The sequence below is a fragment of the Sturnus vulgaris genome, chromosome 6, assembly GCF_052056855.1.
Source record: "Sturnus vulgaris isolate bStuVul1 chromosome 6, bStuVul1.hap1, whole genome shotgun sequence".
In the NCBI taxonomy this organism is placed as follows: domain Eukaryota; kingdom Metazoa; phylum Chordata; class Aves; order Passeriformes; family Sturnidae; genus Sturnus; species Sturnus vulgaris.
Window position 1 is genome coordinate 4782611 of NC_142248.1, and position 27338 is coordinate 4809948.

The following is a 27338-nucleotide window of genomic DNA, read 5'->3' on the forward strand; positions in this document are numbered from 1 at the left end:
CCTACCCTATTACTTTCATTTTTTGATCCTGTCTTAAAAGTAGTCCTTGTCAGTAAGCTTTAGCTCTTATTAAACATGAGTAGGAGAGGGAAAATATACTGCATGTAACCATCCAAATGTATGTGAATAAGATGAATCAACAGAACATAACACAAGTAGGTCAATAATGGTTTGTAAACTGTCAGCATTGTAAGCTTAGCTGGGAGTGTGAGTAAAGCAATTTATAATTCCACCTACAAGCGAGTTTCAAAATTGCAAGTATCTGCACATTAGATGTGAAACTGGAATGATGTTCACAGATAAAAAACTGCAAAGCTGTGACATTTAGTCCTCGCTGATAAATCATTCCTCTCAAGAAGTAAAGCAAAACCCAAACCAAACCCCAGTTCTTGTTACCATTCTGTCTCCAGTTAAATACGTTGGAATCTATCAGGTGTTACAGGATTGCAAAACAGTAATAATGTATTTTACCTTATGTAACCACAGTCTTCACTGAATTATGTGAGCTCTGTGCACAATAATCACACTGTTCAACTGAAAGATACAAGAAGAATTTGTGGATGAATGGGTCTTGGATTTGAATATTTTACTAGGCTGTCAGTTTTTGCAGAAAATTATGTGTGTTGCAATCATTCTTTAAACTTGCTCAGGTACCATAAATTGAGCCCTCAAGATTTCTGTGTGAAGTGTCACTGCGAGGTGTGTTATGTCAAAGCAATGAAAATGTGAATCCCTAAAGAATGGGAATTTAGTGTCAGATAGAACGAACTCACACTGAATAAAAGGTGCACTCACCTCCCTCACTTTCACTCCCTTGCTCTGGAACTGATCACCCTAGCTAGCTAATAAGATGCATGTTTAATTTAAATGGATTTACGTCTGGAAATTAAACACAAAATGATGTTGAGTGACAGGAGGCTGATGTAGCTGCATGCGAGAAAGGAACATTCAAATGAAAAAGGAAAAAAAAAGCAACAAAACAGTATGAATAAATGCATGCACATTTAAAAAGTGATGGCTTCTTTGTAGGTTTTTAAGGTTTGAGGTGACATCTGCTATAGTAAGAAATGTGGTTTATTTACCTCTGTTCTTCACAGGTATGGTTTCGTGGTGGGTCATATTGTTATCCCACGGATCAATCCCTATCATCTTTGTGCGGCAAATAACACTGGCATTTACCATCTTTCAGCAAATACAACTGCTCGGTATGATGCATACTGTTACAATGAGACAGGTAAGGAGATGATTTATGATGCATTTTAGAAACAGATTAACTAAAAATAACATAGTTAATCTCCTATTTAAGGCACTGGAATGAGGGCTTATATAATAAATATAGCCTGGTTTTCAGCTGAGAAGAAATACATGTTGTCAGTCTCTAGAAGCGTATCTGTCATGTCAGCAATGACAGTTTTGTTATCGGTGTGTTTTGAACTAAATCACTTTTCTGGCCTTGGGACAAACCTTTCAGCTTCAGAACAGTTCATTATAATGGCTTAGTGAAGTGAACCACTGCAGCAGTGGATCTGAGAGACATCACTGTTGTCAGCCATGGCACAGCTCTTCTCTTCATGCAGAACATGAGCTTTACAGCCAAGACCAGGGGTTTTTTTGTGTTTTAGGAGTGGCTGCCACCTGCAGCAGCTCCAAGGCCTGTGATGGCCATCCCAAGCCCATGGACACAGCTGCTGCTCTCCTGTTTGCAGATTCTTTCAGTGTTTGCTCAGGCAAATCTCCGTTTACACGTGAGGCAGCTGGACAGCAATGTGCGTCAGCAGCAGACCGTGTTCATCTAAGGTTTTGAACCCTTTAATAGTTGGAAATATTATAGTAAATTATTAGGAAAGTCTAAGAGTTCTTACAGAAAGCTGCAGGAAAAGTTCATTGATGATTTGAATGCAGTGATATTTTTTGATTTTGTTCTTGGTAGTGATACAATTAAAAATCTCTGCATTGGTGTAGTGTCATGTGAGTTGCCATTGTGTGTCACTCACAGGTGATTATTCACAGAGGACTGCTATGGTGATGTCCATCCCCTCCAGATCTTTATGACTCCTCCCAAGTCTTATTCCCTAGCAGCAGCATGAGCAGGTAGCTCGTACACCAGCCCCAAGTGGGGCACTCAGGAGCCAGCAGTGCTCACCAGAGCTGGGCACACGCTGCCTCTGCAGAGCCCTCCATGGAGGGGACAGAGTCCTGCCAGCTGAAAAGGGTTAGAGTTGCCACTGCCACAATGGCAGTGGGTCTGACTGCATTGAAACCGGGTCATAAGGCTGTTTTAACTGGCATTGATTGCAGCCCTTTTCTGGAATGGTTATGGAAATGTAGAATCTCGTTGTCAGCTGACAGAACAATCTCAAAATGCCCCACTTGGGAAGGTGGTATGTCAGTGAATAACATTTGTTTGGAAATTAGTTTTCAATCCTCCTCATCTGAAGCTGATGTTTTGTAATTATGTACAATTTATGTGGATATACACGTGATTTTCTAATCCATTTTTTTTCAAATTAATCCTTTCTATTTTCCTTCTTTCACAGAAACGGCGGATAAAACATGTGAGCCAGTTGTAAAAATAGATACTTCTTTACTCAGTAATCAGGATGAAACAGGTACTGCGCTGATTAGAAAGATGCACTTGCTCAGTTTTTTGTAACTGTTTTTCTTGTTTTCACATAAACAATCACTAATATTAAAAAAAAGGCCAAGCCAAGCATAAGAAAAAGCAGTTAAGAGATGTTCAATAGATATTAAAGCAACTAGTCACTTGTCTTCCCCTAAAGCCTGTTGAGTTTGGTAAATCTCAGGGTACCAAACATTTTTTTATGTAGGTATTTGACATTTTTGGCGTATCAGAGCTGCTAACATCCCTTTGACATAAAGGAATTTGCTCAAGACTGCAACCTTCCTACATCTGATTCGAGCTGTTTGTTGGAAAAGCTGCTGCAAGCTGAAAAAAAAAAGGCTCAACTTTAAATTCTAATTGTCTTAACAAATGCCAAGGTTTTATGTTAAAATCAAGCAGCTTGATAAAAATAAGCGATGCGGGTCAAGCCCTACAAATGCGACTAATACATAAATCAGCATCTACGCATCAGACAAATTTCAGTGATGCTCTGGGCTGGATGGGAGGGCTGGTATTAATCCCTGGGTGCTGCTGTCTGCTGTGGCCCCCTGGCAGCTGGTGCTCAATTGTGTTTTGCAGTCATTGACAACGCGGACGGCTCGCGGTACAACGCGGACGGCACACGCCACGCCGGCGGCGAGTCCTCCACCTCGGGGGTGGAGGAGGAAAATGCTGGCAGTGGGTCAGCCCATGAGACAACTCCCCTGGATGCCTCCATCAGGAGAACCAGCACCTCGTATTATGGGAGCCCGACTCCGGTCTCACAGGTGCCAGATCACACTTCTGGAGGAGGTGAAAAAGGAGTTCCTGGAAAAGATTATGGTAAGGATGCTAGGCTGCCACTAATTTCGTGGGGCCCTGCCAAATATAAATGCCATCTTCTTTTCTACTTATTTTATTTAATCTTTTATGTTGCTTGTGTGGCTGAAATTATCAGAGGTCTGAAAGACTCACTCCCACTGAACATTAGGGACACAGGTATAAGTCATCCTCTAAGTACAGTAAAGCTTACTGTGTGGCTACAAGGTTTTCATCAAATCACCAATAACTTACCAGTAAAGGATACCAATAGTTTGCATCACTATCCTCAATAGATACTAAAATAAAATTTAAAAAAAAAAAAAAAAAGGCAAGAGCATTAGGATTATAAAATTACTTTTCACTGGTGGTATACTCATGGCATGTTATGCTTGTTTTGACATGTAGCTAGCACCATGAAAGGTAAATCCTAAGATTCTCTTGCTAAGGAACTAGGATCAGAAACATTCCCCACATTCCCCAAGGCATGTGCTGTGTATTTCTGTTGCCATCTCTACTTGCATGCATAGTCTAGATTTTTGGACTAAATCTCAGCGTATATCTCATGAGAGTGAAATATGAATAACTACACTCATTGCTCTAAGATCCCTGTCCTCATGGTGTACAGCTGCAATGAGATCTTGTATCACATGAACAGATGGTTGCTGGAATACTAATTATCACTGTAATACATTCTCCTCTTCAAATTTTCTGTTTGAGTGATATCCTTACTGTGCCAGTAAGGTGAGCTTAGGTGGGGTCTGCACCTTTCTTCTTTCTTGGACCAATAAATGAAGGAATGTAGCTTGCAGGGTAGAATAGATGAAGTGCTTGTGAGTACTGCATTGCAACTGAGCTACTGGAATAGTAATAATCTATCCATCACCATACAGATGATGAATTTCCCTCTGTGTCACCTGGCATCTCTTTCGGGACGGTGGCTGGCGATTTCCATGAAGAAGATGACGGACAGTATCCTGCAAGTCCTAGTAAGATTTATGTCTCATAATAACTATGTTACATATAGATCACATTAAAGCTGCTTTCTTCTTCCAGAAGGGCATTCTGGTAAGTGGTAAAGTATACACCTCAAAAATTGGAAAGACACTGAAATACTCTGCTTTCCAGATTGGTTAAATGGGAGATGAACTTCACTCTCTGAGACAAGGGGAGCAAAATAATTTACAGTATGTTTGCTTCAATGCTTGTACTTGAGCTCAGAAAGGTTGTTGTTTTGGGTTTCCCATGGCTGTTTTATCACACCTACTTACTCTATGAGGTATCACTAGTTAGTACAACCTTCACTTGAAATCAATTTATTTCTGAGGTAGAAAATGGTATTTTTGTAGATTCGTGATGTTAATCTAATTTATTTATGGTTGTGAATGTAGGTAATCCATATCAAAACCATGGCCTTGCTAACCAAGGCACTGCTTTATATGGCAGTTCCAACTGCCAAGCCATTTGTGCACTGCAGAAACTCATTTCATCCTTGCTGTTGGCAATATGCATAAGAAAAAATTGGAGGCTATGGTGGCTCCACAGTCTTTGAGGACCCAAAAGAACAATAGCCATTTTCTCTTCTTTGTCCTTAAATAGCTTCACTGAGTTGGAAAAACTGCTTGTGATGTTTTTATCAAATATGTAGTGCACAGCAGCTACAACAAATAAAAAGCTTTTGAAGTCCTCTTCCACATTTTAAAGTGGAAATAATGTACATACATTCACACTAGTTCTTATGGTTAGAGTGATAAAGATCTTTGCCACAGAAAATAAAGTGAACCTAAAGGGAGAACATTTTAATTATACAGAGGAAATCTACTGAGGCATGTTGTAGTAAAGATCAAACTGATAGAAATGAAAGTTTCTTCCCACTGGCTGTTTTCTCTTTTTTCCCCCATCAGGGGAATCCATGAGGAATTTGCTTAATTGTCTGCTGGTTGCTGATAGGTGGTCAAATGGTCTGAGTGACTTGGAGAAATGGTGTCCTCATCACTGTATTTAGAAATCACAGGATAGAGGAGGAATGACTGCATGCATTACACAGCTAGCAAAGGCTCTGCTAAAATACATACATTATTAAACTCAAGCACCTTTTCTCAGAACATGTGAAGGTTAGTAATGCCTTACAAGTATGTAGATGGAAGAAGAAATATTCATTTTACCCCAGACCTTGAAAAACGTAGAGAATTTTCTGGTGCTTGTTGCCACTGAAAGCTTCCCTTACAAAACATTGTCTGTAAGGGGTGAAAGATGCAGAAAATCCCACCTGTAAAAGTGAGGAGTTTGGTTTACTCTGATGGTGATTTTTCCTTCCTCTATGTTTGCTTTTGTGTACATGTGTGACTTAATGTTTCCTTGTACTGGTGTTTCTGTACCCACTGCAAAAACCTGTGTACTGTTTCTGTACAGGAACACTTTCTGTTTTCATTTTAGTAGTTGATTATCAAATGTATTGGTCCTAAATATGTATGTCCCTTCCTGTTGCTCGCAGTTCTCTCTCATGGGCAAGACTGTTTTACAAAGGGAAAACAAGAGATATTTAAGATCTGAAAAGATCAAAGAAACTATAGAGCAATGTAATAAAATGTGTCAACACTGATAAATGTGTATCACAGAAGTGATAGCATTGGCATGTTTGTTTACAGGGTTAGGGTTGATAAATTGGTTCTCTGGAAAAAAAAAAAAACAAGATAACGAAAGTAATGCACCTGGCAACTTTGGCTGTTACAGCAACATCACTTTAACGCCAAAACATTTAACTCATTTAGTTTAATTTTACTGCATTATAAATTAATCAGTAACCTAGCACTCCTTTTACAAAGAGGTAAAGTATAAGCTGTGCATCTCTCTGAGAAGTCATCAAATATTCAGTAGCACAGGAGAAAGTGACATGGAGAACAGTCCAAAAAAGAAGATAAAGCCATATCCCAATATCTCTTATTTAGCTCATATAGCAGTACAGGCTCAGTGGAATACCCTGGCCACAATTTAATTTCCCGGAGAAAAATCCCACAGACAGAGAAGTAGAAAATTAAGAAATAAGTAAAGAAACGTATTTGTCATATATCTTCAAACAGACAGACAAGAAAATCTATCTATCTAATTCTAGAAAGTGTTAATGTAAGAAACCAAATTGGTGGCTCTCTACCTGTACTACAGTTCATTTGTAAAGTTAAAGTTTTTTGAAAATATATCTAGCTTAATCTGAAGAATTCTTTGTTATGGTTTGAAATGAGCAATTGGCACAGCTCCTGGTTCTTCAGATCATTAAAACATCACATTCTTTCTCTGGGTTTGGACATCACTGGTGGTGTTCTCCATAAAGTTAATGGTCCAGATTAATACACTGTTGACCAATACTTTACCATTTACTTTCGCTCGTTGCCAAAACAGGTTTTACTCTTTGTTATTTGCAAATTATGATTCATCTCTAGGTGTGCCGTGAATCAGATGAAGGACTGTTATTGATTAATGAGCTACCTACATGAACAGTAATTCTGATTTTTTACATCCATATGAGACAGACACATTTATATCTATTTGCATGCCAATACCTATTTAGATATACAGTGGATAAAAAGGCTGTAGATTGCTGTAACTTTTTAAAGCAAAAACATTTTCCATTCAGAAATATCTATCACAAAGTTGTTGAACTTAATATTCGATATGCTATGTTCTGAGAAAATGTTGTGGATTGGTGATATGATAGGAGTAAAGCTGCGCCTCTCTCCCTGTGCAATACTAATGCCTACCTGGAAAGTGGTTCTGGTGTAAAATTAGCTGGCAGCATCAGGTCAAGGGGAGTGCATGTGCCTTTTCAATAGAATGGCCTCAATTCTGAGCTCAGGTTCTTGGCAGCATTGGCTTCATGGATAATTCTTCCATCTTATGATTTTATGCCATGTCGGTGCATCTTCTTCATTCAGGACTCTCTTTCAAAGACTATCTACTCTCCCCTGCAAGGAACTCCTTAACCCTATGGAACTTGGAGAGGCTAAAAGCCCCACAGGGCTTTTGGATGGCTGCTCTCAAAGGGAGCATGCTCTTTCCTGGGGCTGCCAAAGGTGCTTGCATCCAGCTCTGTGTTGGAGGAATGTAATGACACCATGGGTTCATACATTCGCCCTGCTCTCACATCCATCTCTGGGCATGAGCGTGCTCAAGTGGCTGGTGCTGGTGGAACTTGACTTTGCTGGAGGAAAAGTTGCTTCTCAAGAAATAATCACAAGATCCTGGTTAAACCAGCCATGTCCTAACAGCTCCAGGGCCTGACCATGACAACCTGGAGACAACCACCACCCAAGCTTGGTGGAATCTGTTCCCAGATCCCTGGTGGTGGTCGAATCCTGGAGAGAAGACGCAAGAAGCCACGCCAGCATCCAAGGGTAAAGAATGCCATGCTCAGAGGCTGCTTTGATTAGGGGCTGGACTACCAGAGACCAGGGCAGCAGATCCACCAAGTCTAAGTGGAGCAGGGGTTGAATGTGTGGCATTTGTCACTGGTGTTCATTGCACTGAATAAGGAAAAGCAAAGTCCTGGGCTCTGTCTCATGGAGTGTCCACGTGGTAGCCATAGAGCAGGTGTCCACACTGTCCATGTGCCATGGAGACATTCTGCCTGTCTGAAAGGGATGAGTATGGCAGTCATTATGGAAAGCATGTGCCTGGCTCTTTCCTTGTTCCTGTTTGCAAGCAGTTTAGGAGCAGACTGTTCCAATGAGAAGGACTTGGAGGAGAGAGAAAGGAAAGGTTTCCAAGCCAGTATGCTCTGCTCCACCTGCTAGAAGAGCACAGGGCATGGTTAGTGCTGTGGACGTGCCAAGGGTCCCAAAATGTATCTAAGAGCCCTAGTGGGGCAGCTCCAGCAGGGCCATGGCAGAGGGGTGAGCCCCTTGAGAGTGAAAGGGCCAGGAGCAGCTACGGCCCCTGGGAAGCACGGGGCTGTAAATTCTGCTCTGTGACTGTAAGGCTGCACGCAGGGGAGGCAGGAAAGATGAACTGCTGCCAGGAGAAGGCCTTGTGGGTTAGGGCTTCATGGCAGATTTCACATCATCACAGCAGATGTGACCTCCAGTGGCAGTGATTCAGATGATGAAGACTCTTCTGAGGAGATGCTGTACCCCACAGTGTTTCCAGGCTGGGGCAGGAGTGTGGCCAAGGACGAGACTGCTCTGAGTACGAGTAAGGAACTTCTCTTGTCTTTGGTGTTGGTTTGTTCTTCTTCCTGTCCTACCTGGCGTCCTTCCTACTTAGATAGACATATATTTTTTGAAAATTGGATGATCTCGTCAGCTCTTTTTTAAACACATTTCCAATGCCACAAAAAAGCCCCACTTCAATTGTGTGGGCTCCCTATAGTTAAAAGCACTGCATTCTGTTGATTCGTGAATTGCTGTCTTCATTCTTGTTTGATTTGTAGACTTTGCTTGTGACTTCTTGAGATTCAAGGACTGGTTTCTCTTTGGAGGGAATTTCCAACCTCCTACAAGTTGCATAATTATTTCTCTTTCCCTGCCAACCACTAGTTGGCTTGCCTAGCATGGTGGATCAAAAGGCTGTCGATTCCTGTAATTTTTCTAAGCAGAAATCTCTTTCCATCTGAAAATGCCTGGCATAAATCTATGTATCCTGCTATTGGATATGCTATGTTCTGAGAATAGGCTGTGCATTGCTAATGGGATTGAAGTAAAGCTGCTTCTCTCTCTCCATGCTGTACTGATGCCTACTCTGAAAAGTGTTTCTGGTGTGCATTTAGCTGCCAGCATCAGGTCAAGGGGAGTGCATGTGTCTTTTGAGAGGAATGGCCTCAGTTCTGAGCGCAGGTCCTTGGCAGTGTTGGCTTCATGGATTTGTCAGGAGAAGACCAATTTGCTTCTCTGGGTGTGCTTATCTCTGGGTATCCTTCTTGCCTATCATGGATACTTCTTCCATCTTTTGTATGTGATTTTATGTCATCTTGGTGGATCTTCTTCATTCTGGATTCTATTTCAAAGACTATCTAACTCCCCTGTGAGGAACTCATTAACCCTATGGAACTTGGAGAGGTCAAAAGCCCCACAGGGCTTTTGGATGGCTGCTCTCAAAGGGAGCATGCTCTTTCCTGGGGCTGCCAAAGGTGCTTGCATCCAGCTCTGTGTTGGAGGAATGTAATGACACCATGGGTTCATACATTCGCCCTGCTCTCACATCCATCTCTGGGCATGAGCGTGCTCAAGGGGCTGGTGCTGGTGGAACTTGACTTTGCTGGAGGAAAAGTTGCTTCTCAAGAAATAATCACAAGATCCTGGTTAAACCAGCCATGTCCTAACAGCTCCAGGGCCTGACCATGACAACCTGGAGACAACCACCACCCAAGCTTGGTGGAATCTGTTCCCAGATCCCTGGTGGTGGTCGAATCCTGGAGAGAAGACGCAAGAAGCCACGCCAGCATCCAAGGGTAAAGAATGCCATGCTCAGAGGCTGCTTTGATTAGGGGCTGGACTACCAGAGACCAGGGCAGCAGATCCACCAAGTCTAAGTGGAGCAGGGGTTGAATGTGTGGCATTTGTCACTGCTGTTCATTGCACTGAAGTAGGAAAAGCAAAGTCCTGGGCTCTGTCTCATGGAGTGTCCACATGGTAGCCATAGAGCAGGTGTCCACACTGTCCATGTGCCATGGAGACATTCTGCCTGTCTGAAAGGGATGAGTATGGCAGTCATTATGGAAAGCATGTGCCTGGCTCTTTCCTTGTTCCTGTTTGCAAGCAGTTTAGGAGCAGACTGTTCCAATGAGAAGGACTTGGAGGAGAGAGAAAGGAAAGGTTTCCAAGCCAGTATGCTCTGCTCTACCTGCTAGAAGAGCACAGGGCATGGTTAGTGCTGTGGACATGCCAGGGGTCCCAAAATGTATCTAAGAGCCCTAGTGGGGCAGCTCCAGCAGGGCCATGGCAGAGGGGTGAGCCCCTTGAGAGTGAAAGGGCCAGGAGCAGCTACGGCCCCTGGGAAGCACGGGGCTGTAAATTCTGCTCTGTGACTGTAAGGCTGCACGCAGGGGAGGCAGGAAAGATGAACTGCTGCCAGGAGAAGGCCTTGTGGGTTAGGGCTTCATGGCAGATTTCACATCATCACAGCAGATGTGACCTCCAGTGGCAGTGATTCAGATGATGAAGACTCTTCTGAGGAGATGCTGTACCCCACAGTGTTTCCAGGCTGGGGCAGGAGTGTGGCCAAGGACGAGACTGCTCTGAGTACGAGTAAGGAACTTCTCTTGTCCTCGGTGATGGTTTGTTCTTTTTCCTGTCCTACAGGGCATTCCTCCTTCTTAGATACACATATATTGTTTGAAAATTGGATGATATTCTCATCAGTTCTTCCCTTCAGAAATACCTCTTTCACGACTGTAGAATTATCTCAGGTCCCTAAGATTAAAATAATGTGTCTTTTTTCCCCTACTTATAATTAGCTTCTCAGTTTCATGTTTATTCAAATGTTTACATTTACTCATGATTTTCCAAGACAAAAACGTTTATCTTTCATTCTAGTAATTTATTTTACGTATTAAAATAATTCTAGTTCGTGTTATATATAACCAACAGCTATTCAATAGCAAAATTCCTGTTTGTGGAAGATGCTGAGGTACTATTTGTAAAGGCCAAATCCCAAGTCCATTTTTCATTGGGAGCTGTCAACAAAACAGCCTCATATTTGCTACCTTCTGCACACTTCCCTTGCAGTCCTCTGACATCATCTCGTTTGTTTTGTGACCTCAGATGTATAGGCATCATCCAGTATTACAATTGAGATATTTTACTACATAGCCTTACTTTCCTGATATGAATAGCCCCACCGTGATCATCTGAGAACTCTTTTTTAGTTCAAAAGCCATCCATAGATGAAATAATTTTGTCTGAAAACCAGAAAAAGACCACATATGTAGGCCAAAGCTAAATGCAGTGTGTCCCTGAAGTACCCAAACTGCTGCTTGGCTTTATGATCATGGAATGGCTCCAGCCCTGGGGTTTTATTAGCATAGATGTTGCTGTTCATTACTATGCTCTAATTTGAACAAATATATTGATCTGTTCTCTTTCTGAAATTTTATTTATTTTAATCCTAATGTGTCTGTTGTCTGTGCTTTTATTTACTCAGCAGTCACTGTTCATAAGCCTTTTACTTTTCTGAAGATAGCGCGGTCTTTGTGTTTTTTCAGCAGTGGTTTCCATTTTTAGTAGAAAATGCAAAATCAGGAATTCATCTTGCTTTGGGACTTCTCATTTTTCTTCCTATGCTTTGGATAGTTTTGGTGTTTGTTCATCTTTGAGACTCTGCATTGGTAACTTGTCCCATCATGGTATGCATTCCATACCTTTGATGGTCTAGTGGTATCTGCATGATCCGTGGGTGAAAGTGTATTCAGTCTCTGGTCATAGACTCTCTGTTTTATCTTTTTAATTGCATTATAACTTTCTTGTCTAATACTGGCTTCCTGGTGGTTGTCCAGGTGCTCTCATTTTTTTTCTGACTGTTGCTTTTTTGCTCAGTCGAGGGTATTCTAACACGGCACTTCTTGAGTACTTCTTGAGTACTCAGCAAGCATGTGTACTGGGATATATGCCATATTCCTTAGGTCCAGCATTATTCCTAAAACATGAGTTTCAATTTCTACAACTGCTCTGATGGTTTTGCATTGCTTCTACTGTACATTATCCTTCTGCTGCTTGTTTTTCCCATTTTTCTTGGGAAACTTTGCATCTGTCGAATGCAAAGGAAAGAACAACTGGTTTGATGTGAAGGGATTTGATAAGAAGAGTGAAGAGGCTGTAGCTAGGCTATGCAAGAACTTCCATTTCCCATCACCCTTATGGCACACACAGACAGTGGATTTAGAGCATTGAATCCTCCGTTGTCCCAACAGCTGTGGACTCACACCACGAAACACTTCTGGAAATCACCACACAGGAGCATTGGAGCCCCACCTTCACAGATGAAGAGGAGCAGTATCCTAGCTCTGCTACAAGGGGTAAAGCAATCAAGCATTTCAGATAATTCTCAGATTTCTGATATAATTCAGTGAAGTAAGACACTCAGGGTGTGGCTGTTTGTAATTCCCATATCATTAGCCTTTACATTATTTGTACTAGAGCCCTCAGAGGTGGCATCTGTAACATTCATCTGTCACTCCAAGTCTGTCTTATGCATCTAAAGTTCATTTCTTGCCACTTTTCCTCACATCTCTAGTATTTTAAAATTTGCAGTGACAGCAGTGTGCAATAAAACTGAGCAGACTTTCAGTCACCCATCTGGGTGAGAAAAAAATTTCCCTTTTCCACTTCAAAATTTCTGTTGTAAAATCTGAAGGCAAAATACAAAACAGGCATCTAATGTTTCAAATACCTAAATTGCCCTACAAAGGATAAAATACTACCTCCAGATGAATGTGAACATTTTGCTACCAGGGTTAGTGCCAATGGCCAACTGAGATACCAAAACATTCAATTCTAAAATCTTCTGTAGGAAAAAGCTTATAGAGTCCTTTCTCAAGATATTTTTCTGTGTCTTTCTGGTTCTGAGATTGTTTTGAACAGCAGAGTTTATACAGTTGGCATTAGAACAGATTCTGTAATCACACAGAAATTGTTTTTGTGATAACTTTCTTTTAGTGGTAAAGTATTGCTAAATCAGTTGTATTCATACATTGATTAATATTACCTCTTCTTTTGTAAGACAATATATATGTATTACATTTCATTTAAAAGTAATTAATTGCATTTGCATGAGTGCTCTCTTTATGAGTATTCCATTGCCTGAATGTGAAGATGAATATTCCTCCAGTTTTTATCTTCTTGGGAAATAGCATTGTTTCTCTGTCTGGTGGCTTGTGACTTATGTAACACATCCAGCTCACTCTTTGCATGCTCTGATTAAGGACTTGAGCTTTACTCTTATATACCACTCATGGAAATGTTTGATACTTAAGGCAAATATATTTCCAGCTGAGTTCTTATGCTCATCTTAGGTTTATCAATGCATCTTTTCCCAGCCTTTGTTAGAACAGCTCTTAAGGTGGTGGTACTTCAGCTGATTTCTGATTGCATCTTCTGCTGTGTAAACAACAGCAAGTTAAAGAGTAAGCAATGAATTAGTTTCATTGGAAAGAGCTTTAATTATTATTGAATTCAAAATAAGTATGCTTATCTACTTATATGAACCTACTTGTTTAATTCATCCAATCTCAGAAGAAATTACAATTTCCTTAGGGCCAGCTTTGTAACTGCAATTGAGATAACTCGAAAAGTTCATCAGTGTTTTACTTTAAAATCCCAGAGTGCACAAACTCAAGAATTAAGTTGTTTTAATAAATATGAGCTAGAGATGCAAGCTGTTGTTTCTGTGAGCTCTTCTCCTTCTCGGGCATCTTCTTTTTATCTTCCACTGGTCATTGGGATCCTTTCTAGGGCACTTAAATCTGCTGCTGCTCCTGGTGGTGCTTTTGTGCGATAAGGTTTCCAAAGGACTTTTGTTTTCTTTCATCTTTCATTTCACATGAAATGCAACAACAACAAGAAAAAGCCAAATCACAAAAGCCTTGTTATGTAGACCATGATGATCAGGATGATGTGACTGATGTTGGGTATTTTGATCATAATTGATTCAATCATCATCTTACCAGCACTAGTTGCAAGTGAAAATGAAAAACATCAAGAACCAACCCAACATCCACTATTACACAGCGTTCATTCTGGAGGGATCAGTCAAGAACAAAATCCTGCAAGTACCACTGACAGTATTGAACAACATGAATTTTCTACTGCAGCTGAAAATTATTTTGGGAAGGAAACTTCTACAGGTAATATTACAGGTCACATTTTAGTAAATTTTCAGGGTTTTCTAAAGATTAATTTTAGGATTTTTTCTAACATTTGTGCATTCTGAGGCCATAAGGCAGGTTCTGTGAATAAACCTGAGCAATTTTGATGTTATATTTTTTTTTTTAATTAGTCTATTCTTCAGGCTTGTTCCAGGATGTTTCTCTTCTATTTGTCTTGCATGTCAAGACCTTTAGTAGGTTAATTCTGTAACTGTCTCCTACATTTTGTATTGAGTGTCATGCTGTCACAAGCTTTCAACAAGCTATCTACCAGGATTTTGTAGGAAACAGAGAAGGTTTAAATGGAAAAATAATAATGTGTGCTGCATTTTCCAGTCTTCTGGGAACTATATTCACTCGCCTGTTGCAAGCCATTAATGAGCCTGGGATTTTTTTTTCCAGTTTTTGTTAATGGCAGTTGTATATTTAAAAAATTATCTAAAATATCTACTCATCCCACTTTTGAACTATGGCAAGATGATACTGGTGGTGAAGGGAAGAAAACAAAGCATAATGTAGAATAAGACAGCAGCTTCTCTCTTTCATTGGTTGAATCAATTGAAACATAAACCATCAAATTATATTGTAAAGGTGGTTACTGCAAATTGATATATTTTAATTTCTGTTCCTGTGAGCATACCAAACTTATAAGTTAATGACAGATTGCTGTGCTAAGCACTGCAACAGTGAATTCACCACAGTCATCCTCTGCTCTTGTGTGTTATCAAATACAGGTCTCTGATAATCTGCTATACTATGCTACTACAACAACACATAATGGCCTAATTGCAGTTAAAATTGTAACACACTGTGGCAAATTTCTTGCTTTTTCTTTTATTCCGTTATTGAGTTGAAGGGGTTAAGAAGGTTTATGCTTTTTACAACATTTGGGTACTCTTTTGCTATGGTTGTCTAATAAAAACTGCAGGTTGATTGATATGGACAGTGTTTTTCTAAATAACTACAATGTCAAATATTCTCCAGCTGAATGCTGTCTTATTCATTGTGTGCACCATTCACAAACCTGTAGCATGACCTAGCATTCCCCTTTGTCACACTTCCTTATCTGTTTTCCTGGAGATGCTGCAACTAATGAAACAGTGACATTTTGAGGGGAAAAAACTGGATATAGTCAATACGCTGGAATTATGTGATTAAAATCTTACTGATGGGTCATATCCTTGCAGCTATTTGTCCTTGAGGTTTTTAATTCTGCATCAGTGAATTTTGGTTCGATATTCAACAATACAAAGTCAGCAGCAAGATTCAGTAAAAAAAACCCCAGTAAGACACTTGATTCTGAAAAGCACCAGTTTGAGGAAGGAGTTGGTCCTACTGATGACAGTAGGCAGCTTTTCTAAATATGAACCAGGTCGAGAAGCAAATCTACTTTACTTCTCTTTGCCATTAAATGTAGTAGACATGTGAGCAAGGCCTGTCATAGAGACAAGAACTGAAGAGGAGAATAGTGTGGGAAGTGGATCTTTGTATACTGAGTTCATAATTGCTTCACCATCACCATAACAGCTGTGGTCCCCAGCCAGGGGACCAAAGAGAACGACTCAGAGCACGAGCCACTGGTGTATCCAGGCTGGGAGCAGGGAGAGGAGCATGCCACACAGCCTGCTGGAACGGATAGAGTTATTCCTTCCAGAGACAGCAACCTTGAAACAGACTCTTCCACTACAGGTACTAGTAATAATCTCTGTGTTGTATGTTGCATCACTTCTGTCTCGCAGATGGCCTCTACCTGGAAAGATGCTGCATGAACTTGTAGACAGGAGTAATAACTGATCTCTTAAAATAATGGCATAAACTGTAGAGTGATTATTTTTCTCTCTTCTCTGTCTGGATGGTAGTGAAACAGAAGATTTCAATTTTAGCTCCATATAAAAACAGTTGTTCTTTACTTGCCACACCACTTATAAGGTTTTTCGTTCCTTAGTGAAGCATGGCTGTGAAATTGCATCCAGCTCATTACATAAGTTCTATTATTTGCTGCTTCCAGACTGTCTTTATCATAAAGTCAAATCCATACTTATGTGTATTTGTACCTCAAGAGGTTAATTTAATCTATTTAGCTCGTGAGTATTCACCGGGCAAAAGAGGGTTTTTTTCATAGACTTCATTGAAATATTTATCCCTCTGGTTCATTCATAGAATGATGAGAGGCAGGAACCTATAAAACTGCCATGACACAGCATCATGGTGCCTTCTCATATAATGCAGTATTCATAACATCCAAATAATGCTCTAAGGACAAGGTGTGCTCTCCTCTTCTGGAGCTCTCCCCTCTCCATCTGCCACTGGAATCCGTGTATGTCGCCAGCATCTCGCTCCAACGTGCTGAGCTTAAATGTGGAGCTTAAGGGTCCCTCAGGAGCCAGTGGCAGTGTGGAGGAAGAAGCAGAGGCCTTCATGTCTTCCTGGCTGTCAGTGTTGGTGCCTGGAGTGTGAAACACACCGTGACAGCAAGTGACAGTGCCGAGGGAGCTCTGTGGGCAGTCCAGGATGCAGGTCAGGGAATCCTTCTGGCTGCTGCCTCCGTGCCTCTCCCTGTGTCCACTGCCCTCGGGAATCGTTTTAATTAAGTGAAAAAGTGGACGAGAATAGCAAGTGGATACGTCTTGCCAAAAGTGTGAGAGAGCAGTGATGATTTCAGGACGCAGGGTCTCATCTCTCTGCCCTTTTTGTGGCGAGAAAAGGGTAACAGTGCTTCCAGGGGAACAGGAGGCGTGGATGGGATGGATGGTAATGGGAAGGCCGAAGCAGCCCACACATGGAATTCACAGCTATTGAATAATCTGTGTTTAAATCACCTGTCATTAAACCATCATAACAGCTGTTGCCTCTCCTGATGGTGCCCACCATGAGGAGCCCACTGAAGCTGGGATAGTGTTGTGGGATGATGAATCAGAAATGAGCAGCGAAGGCATCATCAATCCCACAGATGTCCCTGAGGATGAAGCTCTGCACAGGACCACAGCCACTGTGATCAAAGCTGGTAATGACTCTCCTCCCATGGGTACCAGTAAAAATAATGGATTGTACTCATTTCTCATGTCTGGTGTGAAATGAGACATTATTTCTTCTGAAACTGAATTCTTTCCCTGTCTTTCTTATCTTTAAAGAGTGCATTCTTGTTGGGGAATTGCAGTGCAAATGTTTTTATGGTTTTGTTGCATGTGAATATCCCAACAAGAATTCCTGCCTGTTTAAAGATTTTTTTTTTTCCTGTGTGTCCTGTTTCTTATGTCCCCTGACTTTGCTCAGGTGTGTTTTTAACTGAGGAAGCAGTTGCTTTTTGGAGGTGGCTGGTAGTGTAAATGTTTGTTTTTCATGTCTGGTCATTCCTGGTCTTACTATTTCAACATGTTCTCTTAATACTGTAAAATTTGAAATAATTTATTGGAGTTTGTTCGTGCAGTTCTGCAAGGTTCTAACTTAAATTCCCAAATGCTGTATGTTATCCATTTAAAATTATGCTCATTCAAAATACTGCTTTTTTATTTAATATAATAAGGTGTTTTTTAAATCACATTGTAGTTTGGAACTTCTTGCATTTTTTCTTCCTGCATTTTCTAAAAGAGAAATTCTAAAGGAAAATTAGCAGTTATCCTTTTGCTTTTCTTCCTCAAAATCCATTTTTATCTGGATTATTTAATGCTCAACATTCAGGATTTGATAGAGAGCTATGAAAACTACAAATTGTGGATTATAAATAGTTTGTGGGTTAAAATATAGTTGTGTTCTCTATCATCTACTCATGTTTTATAAATATGAATGAGATTCTGCAAAGCTCCCCAGTTTTTCAAGCTTTATGAGCTTTGACTGGTCAGTTGCAAATATGAAAACCCAAGTATGATTTTGCAATTTTTTAAAATGTTTAAATTAAGTAATTTTAATCTAATTCCCGTGTTAACAACAGGAATTCTTATAGTCATTCTGAAAATAATATTGCTGTTTTCTTGCTTCTGAACAGTGTTCACTAGGTATTTTGAAAACCAATATTTTAGGCTGCATTGTGAATATTAATGAAGGAAGAGACAATCCAAAAACAGTGTGTCATATGCAGAGGATATTCTTTGCTTGTGGCTTTGTTTTGGTTTTTTTTTCCTTCTCACTGCTTATTCTACATAGGCTAATAAATAAAAGAGGTGGTGATGACTAAAATACAGAGGGAGTAAATATGTAAGGTGCATTTTTAAAACGTGTTTGAAGTTAACTTAGCCATCATCACGACAGTCACAGCCTCCACTGACATCCTGGCACCAGAAGGTATAACCCAGGAAACGTGGGCACCTCACCTTGTGGTAACAGCTGCTTCCTCTCCTGATGGTGCCCACCACCAAGAGCCAACCCAAACTCCTCTGCCTTCGGATGATGAGCCAGGACAGGGCACTGAAGGCATCACGAGTCCCATGGATACTCCCAGAGATGGAGTCCTCCACAGGACCACAGCCAGTGTGACCCAAACTGGTAATGGCTCTCTTCTGATGGGTACCAGTAAGAATAATGGACCATACTCATTTCTCATGTCTGGTGTGAAATGAGACATTATTTCTGCTGAAGATGATTCCTTTCACTATCTTTCTCATCCTGGGGATCTTCATTCTTAATGTGGACTTGCAGTGAAAAATCTGTCGAAGGATCTGTGGACGAGGCATAAGGGACTCCTTGCTGCTGCACTTGGTGGTTTCTATCCTTGCTGAAGCATGTTTTTGGGTCGTCTCCTAAATGTTCTGCGAGACATGCACTTTGGTGATTCTGAATCCCCAGCCTCTCTTCACTTTCCTTTCTCGTGCCTCAGCGGGACCAGGCTGGAAATGCTTTGGCACCGTGACTGGCGTGGTGGAGGTGCTCTGGCACCTGGTCCTGTGACTCAGCAGCAGCACCATCACTGGGGAGTGGTGTCCCAGCAGTGAGGGCAGGGCATAGAAGAATTCTATTCTTTCATAGAAGAATTACATCCCTTAGATTCTGCCATCAGTTTCTTACTTCTCTGCCCCTGTGCATTGCCAGGCAAGACCGACAGAGGTGGGGCCGCTCGCTCCTGAGTTACAGGGTCAGGTTGTTGCTGCTGAAGTCTCTTCTTCTGAAGATCTCCCCTTTCCACCTGTCACTGGGATCTGCATCTTGTTCCAACATGCTGAACCTTGACCTGGAGCTTGAGGGTCTCTCAGCAGCCAGTGACAGCGTGGAAGGAGAAGCCTTCATGTCTCCTCTCCTCCTTCTGTGCTTTGCATGAGGAAGGTGCAGGTGCTTTCTGGCTTGCTGTGGCCCTGGAAGTGATGTGGGTGGTGGTTTTTGTGAGTGCTCCCTGATCATGCCACCATCACGACAGTCGTAGAGGCCGTGGGTGATGCTGAGCAAGAGAAAGCAACCAAGGAGCCACTGGCACCTGGCACTGCACCTGGAAGGGAAGGTGAACCAGCAACCACCACTGAGGGTTTCCATGTCCATGGGATGCCTGGAGATTTTTCAGACATTGAGGACCGTTTTGTTCCCTTGCAGGATCCTTTTACTACCAGTAAGAACAATGAATTATAACCATTTTCATTTATCCGTCAGTAGGTTGTTATTGTGGACAATGGCTATTGTCCAAAAATGTGTACTAAGCATAATTGTAAATGGTTGCCATATTGTTATTTCCTTTTTGGGTTTTGTTATTGGTCTTAACCTGCTGATAAGATGTCATGAATGGTATCTCTTTCTGGTAAAAGCACTAGCTAAAAGGCTGAAAATAGTGTTTTGCAAATAAGCTTTTCTTGTATTCTGTTATCAGCAAGTGGTAACACAACTATTGAAATGAAGAAGTGCAAACTTTCTGCTCGTGCCCATACATTTGTGATAGCATCTTTTTTTGCTGGGCATAAATGACAGCTGTGTAACTCTTAACTATCTGTCATTTTCCCCCCATCTGTAACCCCTCTACATTAGCTGAATATGTACAAAATAAAGGTAATCCTCTGTGACACCATTTTTTCCCCAGCTATATGTGCTGTAGGTATCTTTCCAGTGATAACTGTAGCTGTTACTGGGCTGTAACTGACATTTCATTTGTGAACAGCCTTGTTTTTCAAAGGGTTATTATTCTGATGAAGTTAGTGCAGTTAACAGTATTTACTTTTTATACTACATACAGCCTTTGGCACTTTCTTATGTGTTGTCACATGCTAATAATACAGGAAATGAAGGGACGTTTCCTTATTCCCAGATGCAGTTTTCATACAAATAGCCACCCTAACAGTGAGGGGTTTTTCCCCAATTCAGCTAATCTGAACACTGTTTTCATGCACTTTCTTGGAAGTTAGTGGAACCATTCCAGAGTAGAATCTGGCCAATGCTCTGTGGACATTCATTGTACATAAACAAGATTATGTATATATTTTTTAATACAGAAAACACTTGAAAGCTAATTCCCTTAATAATTCATTAATATTAATTGATATATTGTGAGGTATAACTTAGGCTAATTATTTTTTCAAGAATTTTGTCTAAACCAGTAAATTCAACTCTAACAAAATTGCCTGGTGATAGTATTTTGACATAAGCATAGCAATATAAATGCAATATATGTATTTGTCAGAATTTTATTGGAGAGCTAAATCTGTTTTTAATAATGTCTTCCTACTAAAACTCATTTCTTTCATTTCACAGGCCTTATTCACTTAATTAATCTAAGCTGCCTTCTTAATTTTATATGTAGACATTACACACTATGAAAAAATGTTTTCTACCTTTCTGTCCTGAGCCCATAAAACCTGTAAGAACTGGTTTAAATATTTTTCAGTGGGATTATCTGCATTGAATCTTTGCATTGTCAGTACCCTGACAAAAGGCTCAGAAGGCCATTTTCCTGAAATTCTTCCTTTTTTCATTTATCTTTTCTTGGTGCATTTTAAGAACACATTCTATGGGAATTACTAAGACACTACCATTGTCATCAAACAGATTATTTATTGAAGGGTTCATTAATTTGTAATGTTGCCCAATATAGGCAAAATGGAATGGGAAAGAGTCATGAATGTTTTGTTAAAGGCCCTCTCTGATCAAATGAATGGTTTGATGTACTGTACCACCTTTTTCACTTTTTTTTCTACAGCAATGTTTAAGCTGTGGTCAGACATCACACTAAGTGTCCACAGAATAACAAGTCAACCTACTGAAGGACCACAAAAGACAACTGTCCATAAAGAAAAAAAATCTAATATGTTACCAAAATGAAATGCAGAGAGCACCTCAAAGCACCTCCCCAGAGGCAGAACAGCTGGGAATTGGCTGAGCCCTGCTTCTTCTTCTCAGTGCTCAGGGGAGCAGCAAATGTGGCAGGTTTCTAAGCACACAGATTTTAATAAATGTCTGGATGTCTTTCAAAGGGGTTTTGTGGACGAGAAGCTCTGGCATTTTTAAAAGATGATATAAAGCCCTTGAAAAATTTCTGAGATGTAATGGAGACAAGTTAGTAGGTCCCTCTTGGGCAGCTTTCTTTGGCACTAGGTCAAGACTCTTCACATTTGAATTTGTCCTTTGTTGTGAGATAGCACCAGACAACAAGCCAGTCTATAAGTTTGTTGTTAATAAAAATAATAAAAACATCTGGAAAATTCGTGAGTTGCCTGCTGGCTATGCTTCACAGAGGGAATAAAACATGCTTCTCAGTTTTGCATTTGCCAGCTGTTACTAGGAAATGAGATCAGAAATGCTGGACAGAAATTAGTTGTAATGTCTGTTAAAGAAAAAGAACTTTACAGTTGATTAATGTTTAATTTCTTAGAGTCTGGAAGAATTCAGAGAGGTGGAGATGTGTAATATATTTTTTCGTGGTGATAATGAAATTACTCTATCTATAGTCTGCTGATAATTTTAGACTTGGGATCCCCTTATGGTAATAGCATGGGCCAGGAATGTAGTTGCATGAAAGTCTAAGCAGCATGGCCAGCATAGAAAATAAAAGAAACTGATTTAAGGTCTAATACCATCTTGAAACCAAATTATACAACTTATTAAAAAGGACAAGAGGATCCACATCTAAGTTTGCAGAGAACACTTTTTTCTATTAGGAAAAAAATACTTTTAATTTTTAGAGTCTCACTCTATAGCTGTCAAAGTCACAAGAATTCAGAGAACTATTGTTCTGTTTTATGACAACATTAGAGTTGTAGGTGTTCAGTTTTATCCTGTGTGGGAATAGAACTGAAACACTCATTAATTGCTTCAGCATGGACTCTCCAGAGTATGGTTTTTACTTGTTAAAGTCACAGTTTTGAATGCTGCTGTTAAATATTCTTCAGGCATTTTTGGCCTAATGGATGGGGGTTTTTGTTCTTTAGGCTCTAGTGTATATGGTGACCAAGGACCACACAAGGGACATTATGAATCCACTACTTCCCCTGGAGAGACAGCCACAACAAAAATAGCTTCACAGCCAAGGTCGGCCGCTGTACCAGGTGGGTTTTTGAAGTCAAATGTTTTAAAAATCCAAGTACAGAATTGTCTTCATATGAACTGAAGTAAGAGATGAAAATGAAGGTCAAATACAGTTGTTCAGGCTTTGTTCTGAATCAGGTAATATTCAGCATTTCACAAGTAGTCTGAAAAACAGATCATGTTGTAACTCATGTAATTTTTCAGCAATATTAAGGCAAAACTCAGTAAAGTTATATGCATAGTATCATATCCATGAGATGCTCAGTGAAAATAACAGCTGAGACAAACTCTCCAGAATAGAGCTGGCACACTAAAACAGAATAAAAAGAAGCCAACACCATGATACAGCTGCAAAAGAATGCATATATATTCTGGGACTTATTAGTTGTAAAGTAATTTTTGAAACAAAGAAAGTAATTATCCTTAGGCCTAGCAAGTCCAGAGCTGAAACTCTGTTCAGTTCAAGGCATTGCATTAGTCACATGGGAAAAAAATAGAGAAGAGCACACAGAAAATTATGGAAAGGTAATCTTTGAAGCACCTTTTGAAGAACTCATTATTTGCAGGGAAAACTGAAGGGATTTACAAGAAGAGCACGCTATGAAGAGAATGCCTGTCAGTTTTTCACCATGGAGTACTAATAATTAACTAATTAGAAGAAGTAATTTGTTTCAAATGAAATGTTCGAGTCTTTTAAACAAGGGACAGTTGTTTCAGACAAAGAAGACACAGGACACAGCTCTTGGGAGAGGATCCCCCCTGTAATAGCAGCAGAGCTATAATGGTAGTGGAGAGCAGGAAGGTTGTGGAACCTGCTTTACTACAAATATGCTAAAAATCATCCTGCTTCTGTGCCTGGGCTTGTAGGTGTGTCATGCTTTTCTTTTGCCATTGGAGTGAAGCAGTGAAACATCTCCTCTTCACCTGTGCCCACCAAAGTGCTTACAGCTGACAGCAGTGGTGGGGAATTTAATCTGAGCTGAATGGTGTTTGACTTGCATGGAAAGATTTTGTAAACCAAGCAAGGTTTAGGAGAAGAGTGTGACGGCTTGAAGGAAGCAGAAGAGAGGATGCTTTTGCAGTTCTGTGAAATGACAAAACCGCCTGAGGTACACTGACATGCTCTCTTCCCCTCCCTCGTCTGTCCCTCCAGACTGGCTGATCATCGTTGTGGCTCTCGTGGTGCTCGCACTGATCCTTGCAGTGTGCATTGCTGTTAACAGTCGCAGGAGGTAAGGACACGCCTTTCCACTTCCAAACCACACCGCCTTACTTCTTCCTTCCTTGAGCCTCCAAAGCTTTGTCCAAGAGCAGAGAGGCAAACCGCAGTGATGAGCATCCTCTGCACAGCTCCGTGACTTGCAGTGTGGGGACCCGGGTCACCACGTCCTGCTCAGGTCACACGTCAGCCTTCACACTCACCTGGGACCACACACGTGAAGCCAGCAGCTATAGGAACAGTTCAGCCTGTATATAGATCACAGAAAATTAATTACCCTCTATCTATTAGTTATTAATGGGAAAATCGTGCTCACAGAGAGGGGAAGTTGTGAGATGAACATAGACAGTAACAACCACAGGATGAGCCAGGAATCACCCACCCCATTAAAGCATTGTCTGTGTGCAGTGTGAAGGGCTGGCTCACACAATCACAGCCATTCTCTCCTGTTCATCTGTTCCTTCTGAACGAGAGCCAGCATCGCAGCTGGCAGTCACAAACATATATGCTGACATTGCTCTCAGAGCTCTCAAGAGCTTTCTGTGCTCCATTTTACAGATGAGGAGTGAAAAGTAATGCAGTGACCTGTGGAAAGTTAGCTGGGAGATGGGAAAAACCCCAGCCTAAAGGATAGGCTATAATATTCTTACCTCTTTCTTTTCCCTGGGGGCTGCTCTGAGGTTATTTCCCAATTGTCTTCAACAGCTTTTTGCTACTTGAATGTTAAAACCGAGCTTTTTAACAGAGTTACTATTTGCAACTTGAATGTTAGATTTTAACTCCTTTTTTTTTTTTTTTTATCAGAGTGACCATATAATATGTGGAGATTTTGGTTCAGGAAGCAGCGAGCACATTTTTTCCTAGCCTGTTGGTTGCAGAGCACTCTGAGCTGCTCTTTTAAGAGGCTGTGGAGCTCCACAGCTCCTTGCTGGAGTCTTTTGGCATTTTATGGCTGCAGAGCAGAAAATCATTCCCAAGGGTGTGTGTAACATTAGCAGAGCGAAGTGATCTACTTCAGATAAAATAACACTTATCTATGAGTCAGTGGGCATGAAAAAAGGTATTTCAGGAGCATAACAGCAAAATTGAACAGCCAAATTAGTAATTCAGGAAAAAATATGCTTCATTTGAGAAGAAAGCACTTAAAAGTCCAATTTCACAGGCACACTGTCCCTCTTAGGCATGCTGGGCTCTGCATATTCAGTTTACACAAGGCTATTTGAGGACACGTAGGATGTCTAGCACTGTGTAGCCAGAGAATCATCTAATCAGTCAATCTGACAGCTGTGTAAGTAGCTCTGCTTTTACTATGCTGAAGGATGCCCACCCCACAACAACCAGTGTGCATCAGCTTTGGGTTGGAGGCTCTTTAAAAGATTGAGTGTGTGCTGTGTTTTAATTCAGAGCTACATATAAAGTTTATTGGGCAGCCCTGCAGCACATGTAACTTTAAAAGCACAGTACCTATTTCCTACCTGACATCCCAAGGAGCTCTGCTGCAGACAGCAGCAAGAGTAGTTCCCATATTTCATTACTGTTGGTTGGCTTCTAAGCTTGACATGCTAATACAAAGAAAAAAAAAACAGTTGTCATGTTTAATGAGAGCTTGATCCAGATTTTCTGCTTGCTTAAGAATTTGTGCATTTTCAAAGCTGTGGTCCCAAGCCTGGCTTTGGAGGGTGTCCTCATAGTGGGGGTATTTACAAAGTTCCTAAATGTGGATGTGTTCAAATGATAGAAGTATATTTCTAGCATTCAGTAATGAATGTTATTGCTATATGTAGTAACATTAAATATAAATTTAATGAGTTAGTGAGCTCCTGATAAATTTTATGCAAATAACAGTGTATGCTTTTAAAAATAAAATATGCAATATGGAGAAATTTTACACTTTGTATAGTAAAAGTCTGCACTGGCAGACACAAGTTTAATTTCCAATCACTTCTTACTAAATATTGACCTTCAGTTTTTGATTATTTTTGTTAGACTCAATTTATAATATTTTATTTTTATTTCTTTCTAGATGTGGGCAGAAGCAAAAGCTAGTGATTAACAATGGCAAAGGGGCAGTGGAGGACAGGAAGACAAGAGAGTTAAATGGAGATATCAGCAAATCACAAGAAATGGTGCACTTGGTTCATAAAGAACAGTCAAATGACCGAACAGCAGCATGTGATGAATTCCTGACTGTTAATGAAACACAAAATCATCACGAGTTTGACATGAAGACTGGAGTGTAATTGTACCACACTGCCAAGCTGATCAGGGCTGGGGAAACCAAAATCATGTGGAACTTGAACAGGAATTCACAGATGCACTGTGCTACTGATGTCTTTTGAACATAAGCATAAGTTCTGTTTCTTTTTAATCACTTTGCAATGATGCCCGAGTCGGAAAATTGACGCGTGCTTTCTGAAATACACCTCCAAGAGCTGCATAATGCTTTCAGTTCCCAGTCCCTTCACAGGGGACTCTCACTGTGTCCTGGATGTTAGAAGGCATACAAATTTACATCATTACTCCCCAGATGGAAGGTCTTCACTGTGTGGAGCTAAAGAAGTGTCCAATCACTCCATCTTACTGATATTTAAAGTATTAAACATGCCATGGTACAGAAGTAAGTGAGGAAAAATGTCAAGAGTAAAAAAAAAAATCAAGTTTAAACCCAAAAGGCATCTTCTACAATGTCTGCAACATCAGAATCCTTCAGAAATGCCTTCCAGCCAGGAATAGCAGTGGGTACATTCAGAATCTGCCAGAATAAACAAGAAGTGACACATTATAATTAAGTGTGGCTTTGTCTGCAACGAGGGAAACCCGGAAGGTCAAAATTTATTTATCTCTATTTTTAAATATATATGGACATATACCAAGTCTTCTCAGGAGGGGTAATAAAGGCATGAAAACATGAGCTGAAACATAATAAACTTCTGTTGTTTATTATCCAACAACCTGTACAATTATCCTTCAGTTTTTGAGATGTTCATTGCTCTTCTCCCCCCGCCCCATTCACTGATCCAAGTTTGTGCATGTTTTTAATGAGCCTGTTAGTTTAGATCACAGATAAAACAAAATGACCCCAGCTCTATCACATATGCACAAATCAAGCAATTGAGATCACTAGGGAAGCTGCCAGTATTTTGTTCCTGAAAATAGGTCTCTATATTCTGCTCCACTTTACTAAGGAGATGCTGAGCCTATTAAAAATTTTCCCCTATTATATTATACGAGATTGCTGATATTTTAAAAGTTGCTTTTCTATGATCTTGCTCATTTCCTCTGAATTCTATTTCATCTACATTGTTTTCCGTCTGCTTTTTAAAAACACCAAAAAGAAACATTGCTTGCTTTTTGGTACCAGAAGTTCAATTTCTACAGAAAAGATCAAAGCAAATGATAGGGGACTCTTCCCAGCCATG

General features: G+C 40.4%; 1 protein-coding gene across 6 annotated transcripts in view; it reads left to right on the forward strand.

Annotated features, from left to right (window-relative positions):
* The window catches only part of CD44 (CD44 molecule (IN blood group)), a 46840-nt gene extending 19970 nt beyond the window's left edge, over positions 1-26870 (forward strand). Inside the window, exons 3-15 of one of the 6 annotated variants that reach the window (XM_088166785.1) lie at positions 1098-1234; positions 2538-2609; positions 3203-3445; positions 4315-4410; positions 12318-12422; positions 14073-14249; positions 15798-15959; positions 17113-17274; positions 18516-18776; positions 19615-19800; positions 22604-22720; positions 23854-23932; positions 25943-26870. In XM_088166785.1, coding sequence (XP_088022911.1) covers positions 1098-1234; positions 2538-2609; positions 3203-3445; positions 4315-4410; positions 12318-12422; positions 14073-14249; positions 15798-15959; positions 17113-17274; positions 18516-18776; positions 19615-19800; positions 22604-22720; positions 23854-23932; positions 25943-26159 — 2014 coding nt within the window. In that variant the 3' untranslated portion in view covers positions 26160-26870. The remainder of the gene's footprint in view (positions 1-1097; positions 1235-2537; positions 2610-3202; positions 3446-4314; positions 4411-12317; positions 12423-14072; positions 14250-15797; positions 15960-17112; positions 17275-18515; positions 18777-19614; positions 19801-22603; positions 22721-23853; positions 23933-25942) is intronic. The other 5 variants (XM_088166780.1, XM_088166781.1, XM_088166782.1 and 2 more) reach the window with 5 other exon arrangements.
* The last annotated feature ends 468 nt before the right edge of the window (positions 26871-27338 follow it).